This window comes from Carex rostrata, chromosome 2 (assembly GCF_964058835.1).
Source record: "Carex rostrata chromosome 2, lpCarRost1.2, whole genome shotgun sequence".
NCBI lineage: Eukaryota > Viridiplantae > Streptophyta > Magnoliopsida > Poales > Cyperaceae > Carex > Carex rostrata.
This window is the reverse complement of record NC_135919.1, coordinates 15,371,739-15,389,292: the sequence shown is the minus strand read 5'-3', so window position 1 is coordinate 15,389,292 and position 17,554 is coordinate 15,371,739. Positions and strand designations below refer to the sequence as shown.

General features: G+C 33.5%; 2 protein-coding genes across 2 annotated transcripts; both read left to right on the top strand.

Moving 5' to 3' along the window:
- Positions 1–7,691: 7,691 nt before the first annotated feature.
- On the top strand, positions 7,692–12,216 carry LOC144544915 (uncharacterized). Its single transcript, XM_078293466.1, has 4 exons — positions 7,692–8,045; positions 8,363–9,769; positions 10,654–10,743; positions 11,627–12,216. Exons 2-4 carry the CDS (start codon positions 8,401–8,403, stop codon positions 11,851–11,853), a joined length of 1,686 nt encoding a protein of 561 aa, XP_078149592.1. The 5' UTR covers positions 7,692–8,045; positions 8,363–8,400; the 3' UTR covers positions 11,854–12,216.
- A 1,563-nt stretch (positions 12,217–13,779) lies between these two features.
- On the top strand, positions 13,780–15,852 carry LOC144544905 (Ribosomal protein L36). Its single transcript, XM_078293454.1, has 2 exons — positions 13,780–14,033; positions 15,503–15,852. Exons 1-2 carry the CDS (start codon positions 13,891–13,893, stop codon positions 15,588–15,590), a joined length of 231 nt encoding a protein of 76 aa, XP_078149580.1. The 5' UTR covers positions 13,780–13,890; the 3' UTR covers positions 15,591–15,852.
- Positions 15,853–17,554: the final 1,702 nt, after the last annotated feature.

Below are 17,554 nucleotides of genomic sequence, written 5' to 3'. Positions count from 1 at the left end.
TTATATTCGCAAAATTTCTCACATATTGTCAGAAATATGGACGAGATTGAACGGAAAAAAAATAAAAAAAGAACTCACATCTAAAAACGTGTATAATCCCCCCCCCCCCCCCCCCCCCCCCCACACACACACACCCACCCCACCCCTTGTAGTTTGAGCGGTCCACCAAAGATATGTATGGTGCGGGTACGTTTGGGAGGTTTGCTTGGGAAAACAATTATTTACGTAAAAATTGTTCACCTCATAGGTATAAATACTTTAGAAAAAAAAAATCAGTGCTGGAGTTTTTGCAGTCCCTCCAAGTAGTTACTTATGATAGTTATGTGCGCTAGAGTGCTGGTACTATAGCATGGGTACTGCTATCAGCTTCCTTTTTTAGTGTGTGTTCCTATGTATTCTTTTAGTGAGCAAAGTTAGCATGTGTTGTACTTGCCAAGAGAGTTGGTGAGCATAACTCTAAAAATATATCGAATTGGCTTCAAACGATGAATTCAAACTGTTAAAATCTAACTAATTCACAAGTGATGCATGTACATGCAAAATTTTGAAATTTTTGAATTTATTTAGTACAATGTCAAGCAGTAAAAAAAGTGATAAAAAATGAATAATTAAAATAATTTGTAAAATGACTTATAAAACTTTATTTTTTGTATCGCTTGAGTTTGTCATAAATGATTTTTTTTTTAAGTTTTGTATTTATACACATCACTCATGAAGTAGTTGGATAATTTGGATTTCAACTGTTTGAATTCGTCGTTTGAAGTAAATTCGATATATTTTTGAAATTGTGCTCATCGAACTTAAATCTAAACCATTGAAACTTAAAATTGATCTACTTCGCAAGTAATATGATTATATGTTAAGTTTTTAATTTTTTGTATTAATTTAGTATAAAATCAAGTGGTCAATTTTTTTTTGAATTAATTTAATGCTTACATGTCAAATTTTTTATTTTTGGAATTAATTTATTATAAAATCCATCAGTAAAAAAAAGTGGTTTATAAGTTAATTTTAATAAATTTGTAGTTATTTTTTTACCACTTGATTTATACAAAATTAATTTAAATTTAATATGTAAGCACATCATTTGTAAAATAGATCGGTTTCAACGATTTGGGTTCGTCGTTTGAAGTCAAGCTTGTCAAAGAACTTAATGAGCTTAAGAAGACCCTAGTTGTACTCGTAATCCAACTTCAATATATTTTATAGGGAAGCAGCTTGGGTCCGATGCTCATTGGACCTGCTAACCGTCGGATCTGTTTTAGGATTCGCGCCCGTAATTTCGCGTCTGCTTTAAAATCCGTATACACAAATTCTAAAACAGATCCGACAGTGACCAAACCCATTGCTCATTTTATAGTACTAAAAAAGAGCAAAGCAACAGTGACGTCATCTAGGGCCTCAAGCTCCGTCACAATCAATACTATCCACCAGAAACAATGTCTCGAGTGCTTTGATATAATATTATAATGTTTTCAGCGTGGCCTGATCTGGTGATCTATTTTGGTAACTGTGATAATATGTAGAATGCTTACTAAGTTACTGTGATAAAGTATTAAATCGCATTCTTTCATTCACTATATAGGTTCAGTTTTTTTTTGTTTTGTTTTAATTTATAAATTAGATATACAATTTATATAAAGAGAAAAGATTTTTGTCCACTGAGTTTTGTCCACCATTTGTCCACAAGCTTATCCACTCCCGTCTAACTGTCTTTTAACCATTTACGGTCCCTGCCTTTTTCTTCAATAATTGACTATGTCATAGAATTTTCTTTCGTTCCATCCGAATCTGGCTCGCTCTTTACGCTATAAAAGGAAAAGACACCCAGAGCCTCGAGTCAGCATCGAAGCCATCCAAAGTAGACCAATAAAGCCTCCCTAACGAATTCATTTCCTCACCAGCTTTCTCACCCGGTTGAACTTACTCTTTTGACCTAAAGGAAGTTCAATGTGATTAAAAGTTGTTTATTGTTGTTTTGGTTAAGGAAGCTTAATTTAAGGAAGAAATATCCCTTAGAAATGTGGATTTTAATTGAGATTACTGACTTGATCTCGTTTTTTATACATGATCGCAATGGAACCTTCAATCGTGGAGTGCGATCGAATAGAAGTTGTTTTTGTTGAAGAGCACGGCAAAATTCAAATCTAGTAAATTATTTCTGTTGAATTTGTTGTTTTTGTTGTATGCAGTAACAGATCTAGCATTTCAAATGAAATATGGAGGAAAGAGATGATAGAGAGGCGATATGGAATATTGATCTATTAATTTTACTGTATTGCCCCGTTAATTTTACAGTATTTATCTTGTCATTTTACAGTATTCATCTTGTGAAAATCTGGAGGAAATAGATGATAGAGAGGCGATATGGAGTATTAATCTGTTAATTTTACAGTATTGCCTTATTAATTTTACAGTATTCATCTTGTCATTTTACAGTATTCATCTTGTCATTTTACAGTATTCATCTTGTGGAAATCTAGAAGAAAGAGATGATAGAGATGCGATATGGAGTATTGATCTGTTAATTTTATAGTATTCATCTTGTAATTTTACAGTATTTATCTTGTAATTTTACAGTATTCATCTTGTAATTTTACAGTATTCATCTTGTGAAAATCTGGGAAGAAAAAGATGATAGAAAGGCTTCTTACTCATCCGAACAATATTCAATTGAAAATTCTACTGTATACAAGATTCAATTTTACAGTTCTGCTGATTCAATTTTACAGTATACAAGATTCAATTATAAATTTTACTGTGTAGAAGATTCAATTTTACACTATACAAGATTCAATTGTAAATTTTACTGTGTAGAAGATTCAATTTTACAGTATACAAGATTCAATTTTACAGTATACAATATTCAATTTTACAGTATACAATATTCAATTTTACAGTATACAAGATTCAACCCAGTGTTAATAACCGCTAATAACTAACTCTAACTGCCTATAACTTCCTATAACTGTAATTTCCGAAAGTACAGTTTGAAAGTACATTTATTTTGTCATGTTGTGCAAGTTGCAATCTTTTTCTAACTATCATGGGACCACTTCAAATAGTTGCTGCATGTTTTGTGATTAAGTGATATATTTTATGTGATATATTATATAATTATACAGCATGTAGAAGTAATTTTACAGTATTCGCGCAAGTCAAAGCTGTGGACAAATGGTGGACAAAAGGCTGTGGACAATTAGACGCCTCCAATTGGGTTTCGATATATTCCTTTTCCATTAAATAATATTCAAATAACATATAATTTTGTATGGAACCGTTCTCTGTGTCCAACAACAAATCTTTTTTTTTACAATTATTTTACAACAAATCTAAACCAATTATGATAATATTTTCTTAGAACGTTTATTTTGTTCAATTAATTGTCGGACTGACCATCTATGAATCCTAATGTTTGTAGTAAATACAATTTATTTCTGCCGTTGTAACACTGCATGACATTTGCATCAATGTAATCAGTGTAATTGATTTATATATGCATTAAATCAAGTCTGAATTGAATCAGGATCTCTCTTTTTTTTTTTTTTCTTTTTCATATATGAATATATTGATTTGCTCTGTCAAATAAGGACCACTGGGGGCATGCTACACTATTGTTATGCTTGATTGTTGTTTGATCCGTTTCTTGAAAACACTACATAAGCATGGTAAGGATTGCCAAGTTCTAACATAAAAGAAAAAAAATATATATTAAAATTTTCAATCACGTCGGAAAGTAAAACTCATAAGAGTAAAGAATTTATTATACATAGTTTAAAAAATATATATTCATTGAACTATGAGTGAGTCTATGGTACTATGCATATTACGATTTGTTACCGTGCTACGGCTCTATATTTGAGTTTTCAAATCCTAACGGTCGATCCGAACCGTTCATCTTGTTCTCCATATTAATATTTGCTTGGAGACCAAATTTTACATTTTTTGAAATTTTTTTACTATTTTTTTAGATTTATTGAAAATCACTGTTTTTGGATGGTCCAGAATTTTCAGACAAGTGATTTTCTAAATATCTAAAAAAATAGTAAATTTTTTTCAAAAAATGTAAAATTTGATCTCCAAACACATATTAATATGGAGAACAAGATGAACGGTTCGGATTGACCGTTATAATTTGAAAACTCGAATATAGAGCCGTAGCACGGTAACAACCCGTGATATGCATAGTACCATAGACTCACTCTTGAACTATTATTACAATCAATTTTTTTTTTTTTGAATGAGAGAGCCAAGGGTTAAGCTATTCAATACTTTTTGTTGAAAAGTCAAATAATTACATCTCATATAGAAATCAAACACTTACACTCTGAAGAAGAAGAAATAATTTCTCATTTTAGAATTAAGGACCGTCTTATACTAAATTCAACTCAAAACTTAAATAATTGAAGTTCGGAACTTAATACCTGATTCTATAGAAGATATCATGGAATAAGTCGATCTCTTGAAAGATCACCGTCTCCGTAAGTGCGAGACTTGTCTCTAATGGCAAGAAATCATTCTTGCTGTGTAGTCGTGAGAATAGGTCTTGCAAAGCTTCAAAACTTTGCCCTTGAAAAATCCTCTCTAATTTCCTTATGAGTTTCTCCTTTCTTTTCTTATATGGTGGAGAAAAAAGAGACGACTGTTCGCACAAAAGTATGCTACAAAGTTTCAGGTACAGCTAGCTGTACCAGTTTAAACCTTGAATCAACTTTCGTCTAAGACTGCAAGTGCACAATCCTATCCGTATAGTATAATAAGGTATCGATCCTCAGGGACGGTATAATTCGACTCTAAATTCTTACTAATCTGAGTTAGGTACTAGAAGTGTAGAAAGTTGGATTTGGTTTGTTTATATTCCCTAATTTCAAGTGACAATTCAATTAACAGTAAATGAAAGCAATTAAAGGTTTTGGTTTTGAACAATGATAAAAGGCGTTCCCAGGGTTTCAGGTTTCATCCCAAACTTTGCCCTCTCTGGACCTATCATCCGACTCCCATCATCTCTGATGCGACCCGTTTGATGCGACCCGTTTGATGCGACTCGCATCATCTCTGATGCGGGTCGCTTGGCCCTCGAGCTGAGCTGACATGTGTTCGTATCTAAGTTGATTTCTTGTGCGAGGCTTCAACTTGTAGCTCTCACCTACTGGTATCTAACCTAAATTGATTGTCTGGTTTGCTAGAGGTATCCACAACCTTTCGATAATGGAAAGTTCACCTCTCGGCTACTATTGATCTTAGATCTACCTCAAATACTCAATCACAATTGCAAGAAACATCAAGGTCAAAGTACTAGAAGAGATGCTATAGACATCTAACAGTAGACAATCAAGAATCAATCAAGCAATCAAAATCAAGCAATCAAATGAATACTCAAACAAAGAATCACACAAGTTCAAACTTAGATCAAAACAACATGCAATTCAAAAACAAAGTTTAGAGACTACATCCTAACCCTAGGAACTAAAGATCTACTCAAACATGATAAAAGAAAGCATAAAAGAGGGGAGAAGAGAAGAGATCATGATAAAGCTCGAAGATCCAAGGTGGATTGGAGAGGATCTTGCAATTTTCTCTTCTTCTCCAAGCGATCTCCAATCTCTCTCTTCTTTCTTGATCAACACTCCAATTCTTGAGGTTTTGAATCTTCAAATTCGGAACTCCCTCCCTGGTAGCAGGGGTGGTCTATTTATAGACATTTCAAAACGAGTGCTTCAATTATGGGCCTTAATTGGGCCTTTGCTGTCTGCTCTGGAAGCTCGCGATGCGACCAGCATCAGGTCTGATGCTACCCGCATCGACTCTGATGAGGGTCGCGTCAGATGTGATGAGGGTCGCGTGCAGAGTCTCAGAATTCAGTAACTTCCCTGATTTCGCCCGTTTTCTGCAAAATAAGAATGAAATCGCAGCAGTACCACATTCTATGGATATTCAATGTAAAATACGCGATTTGGTGGTTTAAAACGCAGATTTTGGTACAAGAATTGGTCGGAACAATAGATCAAATATGGAGATATCAACGACCACAGATCTATATTCTCTATTGTCATTTTTCAGTTTCTTATAAGTCGACCCGCACAACTCTCTAAAAATCACATGATCTACTCCATATATTTCAGAAGGTGATTATCCTTAATTACAAATTTCACAATCAATCCATCAATAATTTAAAATTTTTACCCGTACAAAGTCTACACATTCATAGACCACACTCTAATGAATACATAAATTGTCAAATATTCTTAATATATATAGATCACTTTAGTAGGACAATTATTCATGACAATATACAATTCATAATTATATATGTTATATGCTCAATGTTGAATACTGTAATCTAACATTTTTTAAACTTCTATTATTATAATTAAAAAAAATTAATTCAAATTTCAAATTCATGACCTTCCACGTTAAAGAATATGTGTCTTTGCCACTGAAATAAAGGCTAGTTGTTGTTACAATATTGAGATGACATCGTCACAAGTAGACTGTATCACATAGCAAATATTTATCTGAAGGTACTATTTGTGTATTTAACTATTTATAGATATACAATTGAGTTTTTACAATGAATGAACTTCGATAAAAGTCTTATAAAATACTAGTTAGATGAATTCGAAGAACAAATTCTTCAAATCACTATATAATTTTTTTATTTCTAAGTAAATTTATTAATTCTATATGCTTGGTTTATTAAATTTTCAACACAACGTAATAACTACCTATCTTTTGTCCTACCGATTTTCTTTTTAATTCCGCTTGTTAAATATTTATGAATTATAACTTAAAATCATAGCATTACATTTATATCTGTTTCACGACACATCCACGACAAATCGACAATGCATTCACCTATCAATTATTTTTGACGGTTGGTATCAACAATGCAGCGCGTCCGACGATAAACCTAATCCCATTTCATAATTTGAAATTTCTTAGCTTCACTTATATAATTTTGTCAGAGATCCTGTTCTTCCATTCAGTACAGTATTTGATAAATTTGTATTTGCACAGCAATTAACTAGCATACCTCGTCCTTTTTTTTAACCTATATCTCAACCGTTTTCAGGAAATCTGGCTTAGCATTACATTGTCTCAACCGTTTTCAGGAAATCCGGCTTAGCAGTCGCATGATATATTCAGTTTATCTGATAAACGAAGAATAGCAGAATTACTATTTTTAGCCTCATATTGGTTTCTCCGGCCTAAAACCTGATTTATCTTCTTCAGCGAAATATCAAACAAAACAAAAGAAATTGAAAAAAAAAAGATTCAATTTTGAGATTCGCAAGAAAATCTTATTCAAAAGGTATTTCTATCCACCTTTATTCCCCAATGAGAAGTCCAAACGAGATCCAAAATTACGATTTTCTTTTCAAGATTTATCTAACAAAATTTATTTGTTCAATTTGCTTTTATGAATACCAGTCAGCCGATATCAATTAAATTCTATTGTTATTTTTTGCAATTGTGGAGATAATTACCTACATTACAACATGCAAAATCACTGTTAAATAAATTTTCTGATAAAGAAACGTATCAGAGATATCTTTTTTGGAAGGCGAAATGAGGGTAATTAGGCCGAAATTTTTAATACATATCGAAAGATTTGAAATTCGAATTATGTGTTTTCCGTCGATTTAAACAAATTTTGAATTGTAAATATGTTGTTTTCAACCATTTTCAAGCATCATTATATTCCATCACTCTGATCTATTACATTTTTTTTTCTTGTTATTTTCTTATTTATTTATTTAATTATTTGTTGAGAGCGGAAGCCGGAGGCAATAATCCCTAACAAAAGAGTACCTCAAATCAAATGCAGAAATTCCAAGTCCGAGCTGTGATCATGATCAACGGTTCGGATCTTATCTCGGTATTCAGCTTCGTTCTCGTTCTCTGAGTTGCGACGAGGTATGTCGTAAGCGACAAAAAGCGTAAGAAGTAAGAACGCTCCATATAGAAAACCTCGTTACGTGGCGAATTTGGTTCAAGTGCAAATGGAATGGCAGATAGTTTGTACGAGAAGCTAGATTTTAAGTGTAAGATCTTACCCTAATTTTCAGTTTTGCTATAGTTTGATATTTATGTGTTCTATTTTGAAGGAGCAATTCAATCATTGTGCTTGGATTATCGCTATTACAGGGAAGTTATTTGAATCTTTTAACATGATTCCGCATTTTCCTTTTTAACTTCCAAAAATTAAGGGATGGTACTAACTAGTTATTTGCTACTCGATGAGGTGCTTTTTTGAAACATTATATAACTACATGATGGGACTATCTGTTTCAGTTTAATTTCTAACATAAATAAATTAAATGTCAAGTGTTCCTTATTTTTGTTTTTCTTTATTTTTCAGATGCTGGGATGTAAATATCAAGAGGTGAGATTGCCAGGATGAAAATTCGCAGCATTGTTCGATCAGCATTTCATCATCCTTTTCTCCTATTTACAATTTTCTCCCTTTTACTGATTTATAATTATCTCCCATCTGTATTTAACCTTCTGCTTGCTTCCTCCGTTACAATTTTGTTCACTACAATCCTACTTGTGATTGTTCTTGCTTACGGTGATGAACCTAACATAGGTGAAAACCGACATGCAGCAAGACAATTTAACAGAACAAGAGCTCGATTAGTAGTGCGGGTTAGGGAACACAATACATTGAGCGAATCTGAATCCTGCAAGTCTGATGACTCTGCCTCGGAATCAGGAATCATCCCAACCCTTGATGAGATCCACCCGCTTCTTGAATCTGACCTGGCTCAGTCAGGTCTTGAATCCAAAGATGTCTCAGAATCTGAACTTGAGCTCAATTCTGATAATGCAAGTGTAGGGGAGGAAACTGAGAAAGAAGAAGAAGCTGAAAAGGCTCGAAAGGTAGTTGCATGGACGGCGGATGATCAGAAAAATGTGATGAGTGTTGGCTCGTCAGAGATAGAGAGAAACACCCGACTCGAACACGTAATAGCTAGACGAAAGGCTGTCAGAAAGCTTCTAGAAAGAGACTTGATCGATTTAGAAGGAATGGATTCAAGCCAGCTTCAGATCCAACCTGTTATTGCACCTAGAATGAACCCATTTGACTTGCCATATGAGGAAGAAGTGCCTGGGTCGGCCCCATCAGTACTTCTTCCTACTACTCGCAACCCTTTTGACATCATCTTTGAGCAATCGGTGGAGAATGGCCCCAGCCTTGCTCACGACAACACTAACATTTCTAGTAACACTGATAAAAGCAATACCCATGCTGGTGCTAGCACTAGTACTAGTAGTATTACTGGCGTTATGAACCAAGATTTTAAAAGGAATGTGTTGTATAGGAGGCATGAAAGTTTTACTCTAGGTGCACCAGTTGTTTTCATGGGTGAAATGAGGCCAGAGAGGGCTTCTAGGTTTAAGCCATTTTTTATACCAGAGGGATTCGATGGTACTGAAAGTGATACAGAGAGAGAAACTAGTGAGAGAAGTGACGTGCATGATGAATCAAGTGCAGAGAGAGAAAGTAGCATTGCACATGATGCAGTTAGTGAGTCATCTTCATCTGACAAGTTGGAAAGAGATGGAGAACTGAAGGAGATTGAAGAAGAATCAACTGATGAGGAATTAAATGAATCATCAGAAAACAAGCGCAGTAATGGTAGCAGCATGACTGAAGAGAGCAGTCAGATCATGGAGGGGTATAATGCAGAAACAATTGATTCTGTTTCATCAGCTTCAGATGTGGAGAGTGATCATGAGACGGTATCTAAACCTGAACATCTAGGTAAGCATGACTTTGATCACAGGCATTATGATTTGATTTGTTATTTTTTTCAGTTTCTTCTTTATACCAATTCTTTGTGCATACAGGAACATACCATATGATTTCATCCTCTGAGGTGATAGTGCTGGGATATGTAACCATCAATATTATATACGAATAATGTAGTTTATTGAGTAGAACTATGGTGTTCATAAGCTCACCACTCTAAAATTTATTGGATTGGCTTCAAAAGATGAATCCCAACCGTTGAAACCGATCTACTTCACGGGTGATGTGTTTACAAGCAAAATTTGTAAGTTTTTGAATTAATTTAGTATAAAGTTAAGCGGTCAAACAATGATGAAAAATGAATGCATTAAACTTAACTTATAAACCACTATTTTTGACTGCTTGACTTTATATTAAATTAATTCAAAATTTTATAAATTTTGCATGTAAATGCATCACTCCTGAAGTAAATCGATTTCATCATTTTGGATTCGTCGTTTGAAGTCAATCCAATAGGTTTTGGAATTAACCGCATCGAGGAGCAACTTGATGAGCTTAAGAATACTCTAGTTCTACTCCTAGTTCATCATATTCAACTAAAAAATTCCAATTGAAGCAAACTATCAATAATAAAATGGTGGGAGTATCATGTGTGAAACTGTTGGTCCGGTATTAATATGTTACAAGTTTAAGGTCAGTACCAAAAGAAAGAGGAAGTATTGGTAATGTTGATCAAGGACCAAAATAGAAGGCCTGGCTTATAAAATTAGTAATTTCAGCAATAAGGACCAAAATTGTAATGTGATCAAAGGGTTGAGTTTGCTACCTCACATTCTTATTATGCTACTCATCTCATGACGCTTGAGAAATTTAAGATTTTGAATTTTTTGGTAAAGACGAGGAGCATAGTGGGGTACGTGCGGCAGAGCCGGTGTATGATTCCAGCCCTTCAGCACATGAGAAGCTTGACGACTCCCTGTTTGAAGGTAAGTTCAACTCCTTTTGTTCAAACCTGACCTGTAACATCATTAGTGGTGGTCTTTTCCCTGCCAAGATTATTGATCTGGGCAAGTTTTTTGTGAATTAAAGTATGATATTTGTATATATTGACCATGCATCATATTGGTCGAGTCCTGGTGTCAGCTTAGTAAACTTAATTCATATTTTGTATAAATTCTTATGGCTTTTAAAAAAAAAAAAAAAACAGGCAGACCTGTAACATTTGCTGTTTGTTTTTTGTTTACCTGAGGTTTTGTTGATTGGAAGTATCAATTTGTTGAGGATTAGGCGGCCCTTGTACTGTTATAAAATAAAAGTATCGATTTATTGAGGAATTTTTCATGTGTACTAAATTACCTAGAATACCAGATTAAACCATCAACCTGTGCACCTACATTTCTTTACTTGGTTGTTGCTCCCTTTTGGGCTTAAGAGAGAAAGGGCATCCTTATAGGTTGGGCTAAGGCCACAACGGATTAAGAAAATCTACTGCTTCCATTACCTGAAAATAACGTGATTAAGAAAATCTACTGCTTCCATTACCTGAAAATAATGTCGGTGCTCACTAAGGTAACTCAAAATTTGAACTTGCAATATGACCAATATTGGGCATAGTTGAAATATCAGCAACACTCAAAACTATACTTTTTCATTAACTTGTATCTAACAGTCTGGCATCATGTGTAAATAGCTCATAATGGGGTTTTGGTTGCTAATACGAAAACATGCATTTCAGTTGCAAATGACAGTAAAATATTCCAAGCAAGTTATTTTTTTAGAATCTTGTCAGAGGCTGCCAAGTAATTCCAAGCAAGTAATTATTTGCCAAATGGAGAAGTCTAAATTTGAATTAATTTTTTTTTTCCCCAGCTAACAATAAGACAGGTCTGAAAGAATTCCCTTCAGCTTCCAAAGCAAACTCAAGCGAAGAGGTTTGGGTTGCACCGAGTTTGGCTTCGGTAGAAGAAATGGAGTCCCGATCTAGAGAATTGAGAGAGATACGAGAGAAAGACATCATAGGCACACAGCTGTCAGAGATTCATGGGGATCTAAGCCGTCCTATTTTATCTAGGTTACCGAATTTAACCATGGAGTGATGACTGAGGGCTAGTGTACGAGCTAACTTCAGGCTGTAAATAAGTGAAATTTGGGTGTTCTGGTTTTGGAAGCAATGATTTCCATTTTGCTAAAGAATGTTTAGGTAATTTGCCTTTTCTTCTTTCCTCAGTGCTTGTTCACTGTTTTTTTCAGAGTTCTATTTCAGTGGTAAATCTGAGATGAATAGTTATGATTACAATTATTCCTTTAAATCATTAGCATTTTTTTGTGTTATCTTGGTTTAGGATATAGTATGCACCTAGTTATATTAGGCCTCTCAATAGCTTTTCAATAACACTTGTTGCATAAAGTAGATTACTTATTAAATCATAATTGGGTTTCAATTGTTGTCGCTTATGGCAGATAGATGAAACTTTTGTGTAGGTGACGTATTGATACCTATTGTAGGTGTATTTGTACCGGTAAGGAATATATTAATAATGTAACTTATTTAGGTCTTGTTCGGTTTTCAATTGAGAATGGGCATGACCATAGAAATTCAACTGAATTTTTTTTTTTTACGGAAACAGTAACCTGTTGAAAAGAGCCTTAACAATTACGACAAACGATAACATATTTATAAAAAAATAATAAAAAACTGTACATATATTCTTTATCATTTGAGTAGATTATATATCAAATTTAGTGTAATTAAAAAATAATTGGTCAATAATCATGTATCAATAATTGTTTGATTGGTTGTTGCACTGAACTACTGTATTTAGGCAGCCTAGATTTTTTTTCCCTCGAATAAAGTCGTCAAACAAAAATAAATTCGTCCCTAAAAATTAATTGCGCCATTTTTCAACTTAACTAGGTACAATACCAACGGGCATGAAATTTTAATTAACAAGTGCCCAATTTTAAATTTTAAAGGGAAACATTTAATAAAATAACGAACAAAGGCTGCAAATGAATCAAACCAAATCGAACTTATCTCAGTTTGAGTTTAAGTTTGAATAAGATTCGAACCAAACTAGTTTGATTTGTTTCAGAACGAACTAATTTCGAATCGAACTCAAATCGAATCACGAACTGAAAAACTTTTTGTGCAACCCTAATTTGGACGTAGTAGTTTTGCATTTTGCCGAGCAAAATGTGATCACCCCCCCTACATAAGTCGATGTAATTCGTTCGTCAATAGCACGAGAAGCCCAAAGTTTTAGACAAATTAAATCTATTTCGGGCGGGATTTGAGGTCTAGTTGAAGGAACTGGATATTGACAACAACTAAAATAATCATAATCATTGGCGTACAAAAATCTTGAAATTTAAAAATAAAATCATAAATGTGTTTGTTACATTAAATAATTTTTAAATTTAATTTGATGCAATTTGAGAATTTATTTTGTCACTTGTCAAATCTTGATAACTTTTTTTAATAAATGTAGTCTCACATATATACTCATATGCAAAATAAAGCACTTCATGAACTGCTACAACTCCTAATGTCAACTATACCGAAGTAATATTTTTTTAATTGTTTGATAAATGACTAATTTATTTTAAATTGGTTTAAATTTGATATAAAATAAATTTTGATCAAAAATATTATAATAATTTGATTTTGATAAATATTTTATTAATTATCTTAATTGTTAGATATCTTTGTTGTCAAAATCAATATCAACTGGATGAACATTATCTATACTATACAGTACAGACTGTAGACGATCCGGAGCCGATCTAATTGGTCCAGTCCAATGGAATTCGGATTGCCCCAGGTACTTGCTCAAGCAAATTACAAACAGACGGTTCAGATTAGTTCTTTTTAACTTGGTACGATCTCAAAACGGACCCTTATAGCTTCTGTATGTACCGGATTGACTTTGCCCCAGATGAGATTAATCTGGAACGTACGTTTGTAATTTGTTTGAGTCAAGTACCTGGCAGGATAGCGTTTCTCGGTCCATTGCCCGGTTGAACTTTGCCCGATAGCCAGGCCTTAAAATATAGAAAAACCCTGATGACCAGACCGTCAAAAACCTAATAAGAGAGTCGATCTCCTTTACAGTCGAGCGATCGAGAGAGAGACAATGAAGGTGCGTTCGTCGGTTAAGAAGCTGTGCGAGTATTGCAGGACAGTGAAGCGGCGTGGCCGCGTCTACGTGCTCTGCACCTCCAACCCCAAGCACAAGCAGCGCCAGGGTTTCTCAACCCTCTCCGGTCCCTTTCCCTCGTATGCACCTTTCAGCACTGCCTCGTTCTTTTTATTTTATTAAGAAAGTGTCCCTTAATCCATTACTATCTTAATTAGTGAAAATGGCGACCTTAATATTGATCTGGGCGGTTACATGTTAAATTTAGTTTGTGTTTCATTCCGGATTGCTTTCTAGTACTTGAACAAATTTTGACCATTACTTTTTAACAAAATCAGTACAGGGAGTCTGTGTGTGTTTTTTAAATTAAAATAGAGCTGGCCCTTGGTCCTGGGATTTGTTATTATAAACAGGAAGAGAGTTTGAGGCTTTTAACTCACCTCCTCCCACAAAACCGAACTTAGCTGAGTACCTCTATGTGCTTTTGATGAATCTAGGGAATTGGAAGCCCGTCTTTGGTTCTCTATTGCGTTTACAAGGAATTTGGGATGGATATTTTATGGTTGTATTTGGTTGACTGGGCGAGAAACTAAAAAATTGAAATTATCACATTGTTTTGAGAGGACTGAACATTGGTACCTTTATAAACTTGAGAAAAGTTGTTAGGTTTTACTTCATATTTTATGTTTGTCCTTAGATAATGCATTGATTAATGTAAACCCTGTTGGATGATTTCCTTTTTTTTTGTACTGTTTTGAATGAACTACAAATACGTAACTTATCAAGGTGTTTTATTTGCTAGCAATGATGTTTCTGTAATCTGTTATTTGGTTGTAATGGATAGTTTTCACATAGTAGTTTGTTTGATCTGCTTATTAGTTCATAAAGGGGTCAAGCTGTCTCTTTCTGGTTTGAGCCAAGAATACTTAAAAGTTACATGTTTTAATTGGAGAATCACAAGTTGTGTCCTTTGGGGTGCATCGCTCTAAATAATGTTTAGCGGCTATTGGCAGTGTAGAAGCTTATTGGGGTACCATCTCATATTAGGCTTATTGGGTGTCATCTCATATTAGAATATAGGTTTTCTGTACAATTATGCAAATGTGAAACATAGCAATAGAGGAAATTAAGAAAGAGATTAGAAGAGAGAGAAGAATTGAAATGAAAAAAAGACCAAATTGAGGCTGTTCTCAAGTTCCGTTTTAACAAAAAGAAAAACATTGAGCGACTTTTTTTTTTTTTGACCTTTCTACATCAGTATCAATAAACCAGGGATGTCACTTGACCCAGAGGTCATTTCTAAAACAATTTCGAGTAGTTATTTTGATTGCAATTTTGTAAGGGGTAATGTTAAAAGGTCTTTTCGCTCAGGAAATAGATGCTTATAGGTCATACCAACAAAACTAATGCACCTAATTGCAAGCTTTCTCCAATGTATATAATTTTTTTACCTTGACTATTTCAGTCTTCAGTTAACTCCTATCTCAAAACTTTTTTTTTTTAATCTTGTTGTTCTTATGCTGACCATCTTCCTCTTGCTAGAGTCCTGTGCACCTAGATATTAATGATCATAACAAAATAAATTACATGAAATGTTGTTCCTTTTCAGGTCATCAGAAGCAATGAAACAAGAAGCTTCAACCCCCATCAATTGGCCTCTGGGGCTGGCAGCCCTTCTGAAGAAGAACAATGAATGAATGGAATTCAACTAGTGATCACTTTATAAGAAAGATAAATAAAATTGTTTAGAATTGTATTGGCAAATCTTTGATCTAGTTCTGTTTTTAGTTTTCTGCTGATAATTATGTGAAGCGATGCATGTGGCAGCTGTTTAACTACACATAACGTGCTTATTTGATAATTTTGTTTTTCTTTCGGGAATCCATGGGTTTGAGGTGCTTATTTATGGTAATATATTGAAGAACAGTTGAAGTAATGATTCACACCAATTTTGTTTTTGCATATTTTTTATTTTCTCTTCGTTTTTGTTTGTATTTGTATTATAGATGATTTCTGGATGAAGTAGAGGTCGGCCGATTGATATATCACTAGTAACTTCGTTGTGTCTTGTAAAAGAGTGTTGATTTTTTGCAGACAAGTGTTGTCTGATCACCGTGCTATTCATACATGATATTTAAGTTAGCAACCCGTCAAATCCAATTGGGAACTTTTCTTGGAAGGTTTTGGGAAGAAATTGGAGTCTAACAGTGTAACTATAAAAAATGAAAGGCTATACATATGAATAGAAGAAGAAAATTTGAAATGAAATAAAAAAAACTATAAATAAAGGGAAACCGAGAAAAATTAAAAAAAAACAAATAAATAGAAGATAAAAGCTTTTGTGTTTAATCAGTGAAGGCATTAGCTTATTTGGTTTTGTACCAGATGTTAAGTTTGGAATTTGGAAGAAGAAAATGCCCCTTTGATCTGTAGGAAGCGTATCCTCTGCGGAGCCAATCCCTGCGGAACTGTGCGGAGCTTTTAATCTGATCCGTTCATTTCGGATTGAACGAACCAGATCAGATTTTGCAAATTTTGAGAATATTTTCTCTTTTTTTTTTTTTCAATTCGAGCAAGATCTGATCTGATCCGTCCGATTCGAAATGAACGGACCAGATTAAAAGCTCCACACAGCTCCGCAGGGATTGGCTCTGTAGAGGATACGCTTCCCTGATCTGTAAGGCCGATAATCAAGAACAATATGAAGCACCTGAATTTGAAAGATAAATTTGAGAATGATAAAATTGTAAACTCTTGAGTCATGAAATCCTTAAGTTTTGTAATGTTATTTCCTCCGCTTAATGCCTTAATGGATAACATTTTTGCTGCCAACATAGAATTGCTTCGATTTTGATTAATGGAAAGTGGAAACCATCAATTAGAATAAGAGGATAAATATGTATATAATATGAGAGGGTTCAAATGCCTCTATTTTTTGTGCCTCCATCGTGCCTATATTTTTAAAAACTTAAATAATTCAAAGTTTAAAATAGTAAAAAATTTCCAAAAAATATAAAATTTGGTCTCCAAGCACAATTTAATATGGATATCAACTTGAATGGTTTGGATCGACGTTTTGAACTTTGAAACTAGAGATATGAGCGCAAATTAAAACACCCACTTTAATTTACAAAGCATGATGGCCTTACTATATATATATATGTATGATTATTTTTATAAGATATTTAATAATAAATTTAATAATAAAAATCATATTGACGATAAAATTTAAGATAAAAAAAGGATGATAGAAATAATTAATTGAATTATAAAAGAAAATCGTATTTAAGATAAAAAAAATGATAAAAATAATCAATTTAATTATTCAAAATACCGGTTTCAATATAGAAATAAGAATTATAATTATCTTTATTAATCCTATTAAAAAGATAATTCCTATACAAATATACACTGATATTTTTAAAATCATTCTCATATGAGTCATATCCTATATTTTTTTATATTAAAAATAGTATGAATTACTTCATCAAATTCATTTGCTTCTTGTGAAGTTGTGAATTTGTGATTCATCAAATTCAGTAAAAATCATATTTGCATCCATAGAATCTCAAGTACTCGGATTAAGATTAACGAGTTACAAACAAATAATGGATTATTATCGAATTAATCGGCCACTTGTATACTTTAATCCTAAAATATA

Excerpts from the sequence above, each read along its gene's own strand:
- LOC144544915 (XM_078293466.1), top strand. The coding sequence starts at position 8,401 with ATGAAAATTCGCAGCATTGTTCGATCAGCATTTCATCATCCTTTTCTC. Across the intron at positions 9,770-10,653 it reads ATCTAAACCTGAACATCTAG|ACGAGGAGCATAGTGGGGTA; the intron begins GTAAGCATGACT and ends TTTTTGGTAAAG. Across the intron at positions 10,744-11,626 it reads TGACGACTCCCTGTTTGAAG|CTAACAATAAGACAGGTCTG; the intron begins GTAAGTTCAACT and ends TTTTTTCCCCAG.
- LOC144544905 (XM_078293454.1), top strand. The coding sequence starts at position 13,891 with ATGAAGGTGCGTTCGTCGGTTAAGAAGCTGTGCGAGTATTGCAGGACA. Across the intron at positions 14,034-15,502 it reads CTCTCCGGTCCCTTTCCCTC|GTCATCAGAAGCAATGAAAC; the intron begins GTATGCACCTTT and ends GTTCCTTTTCAG.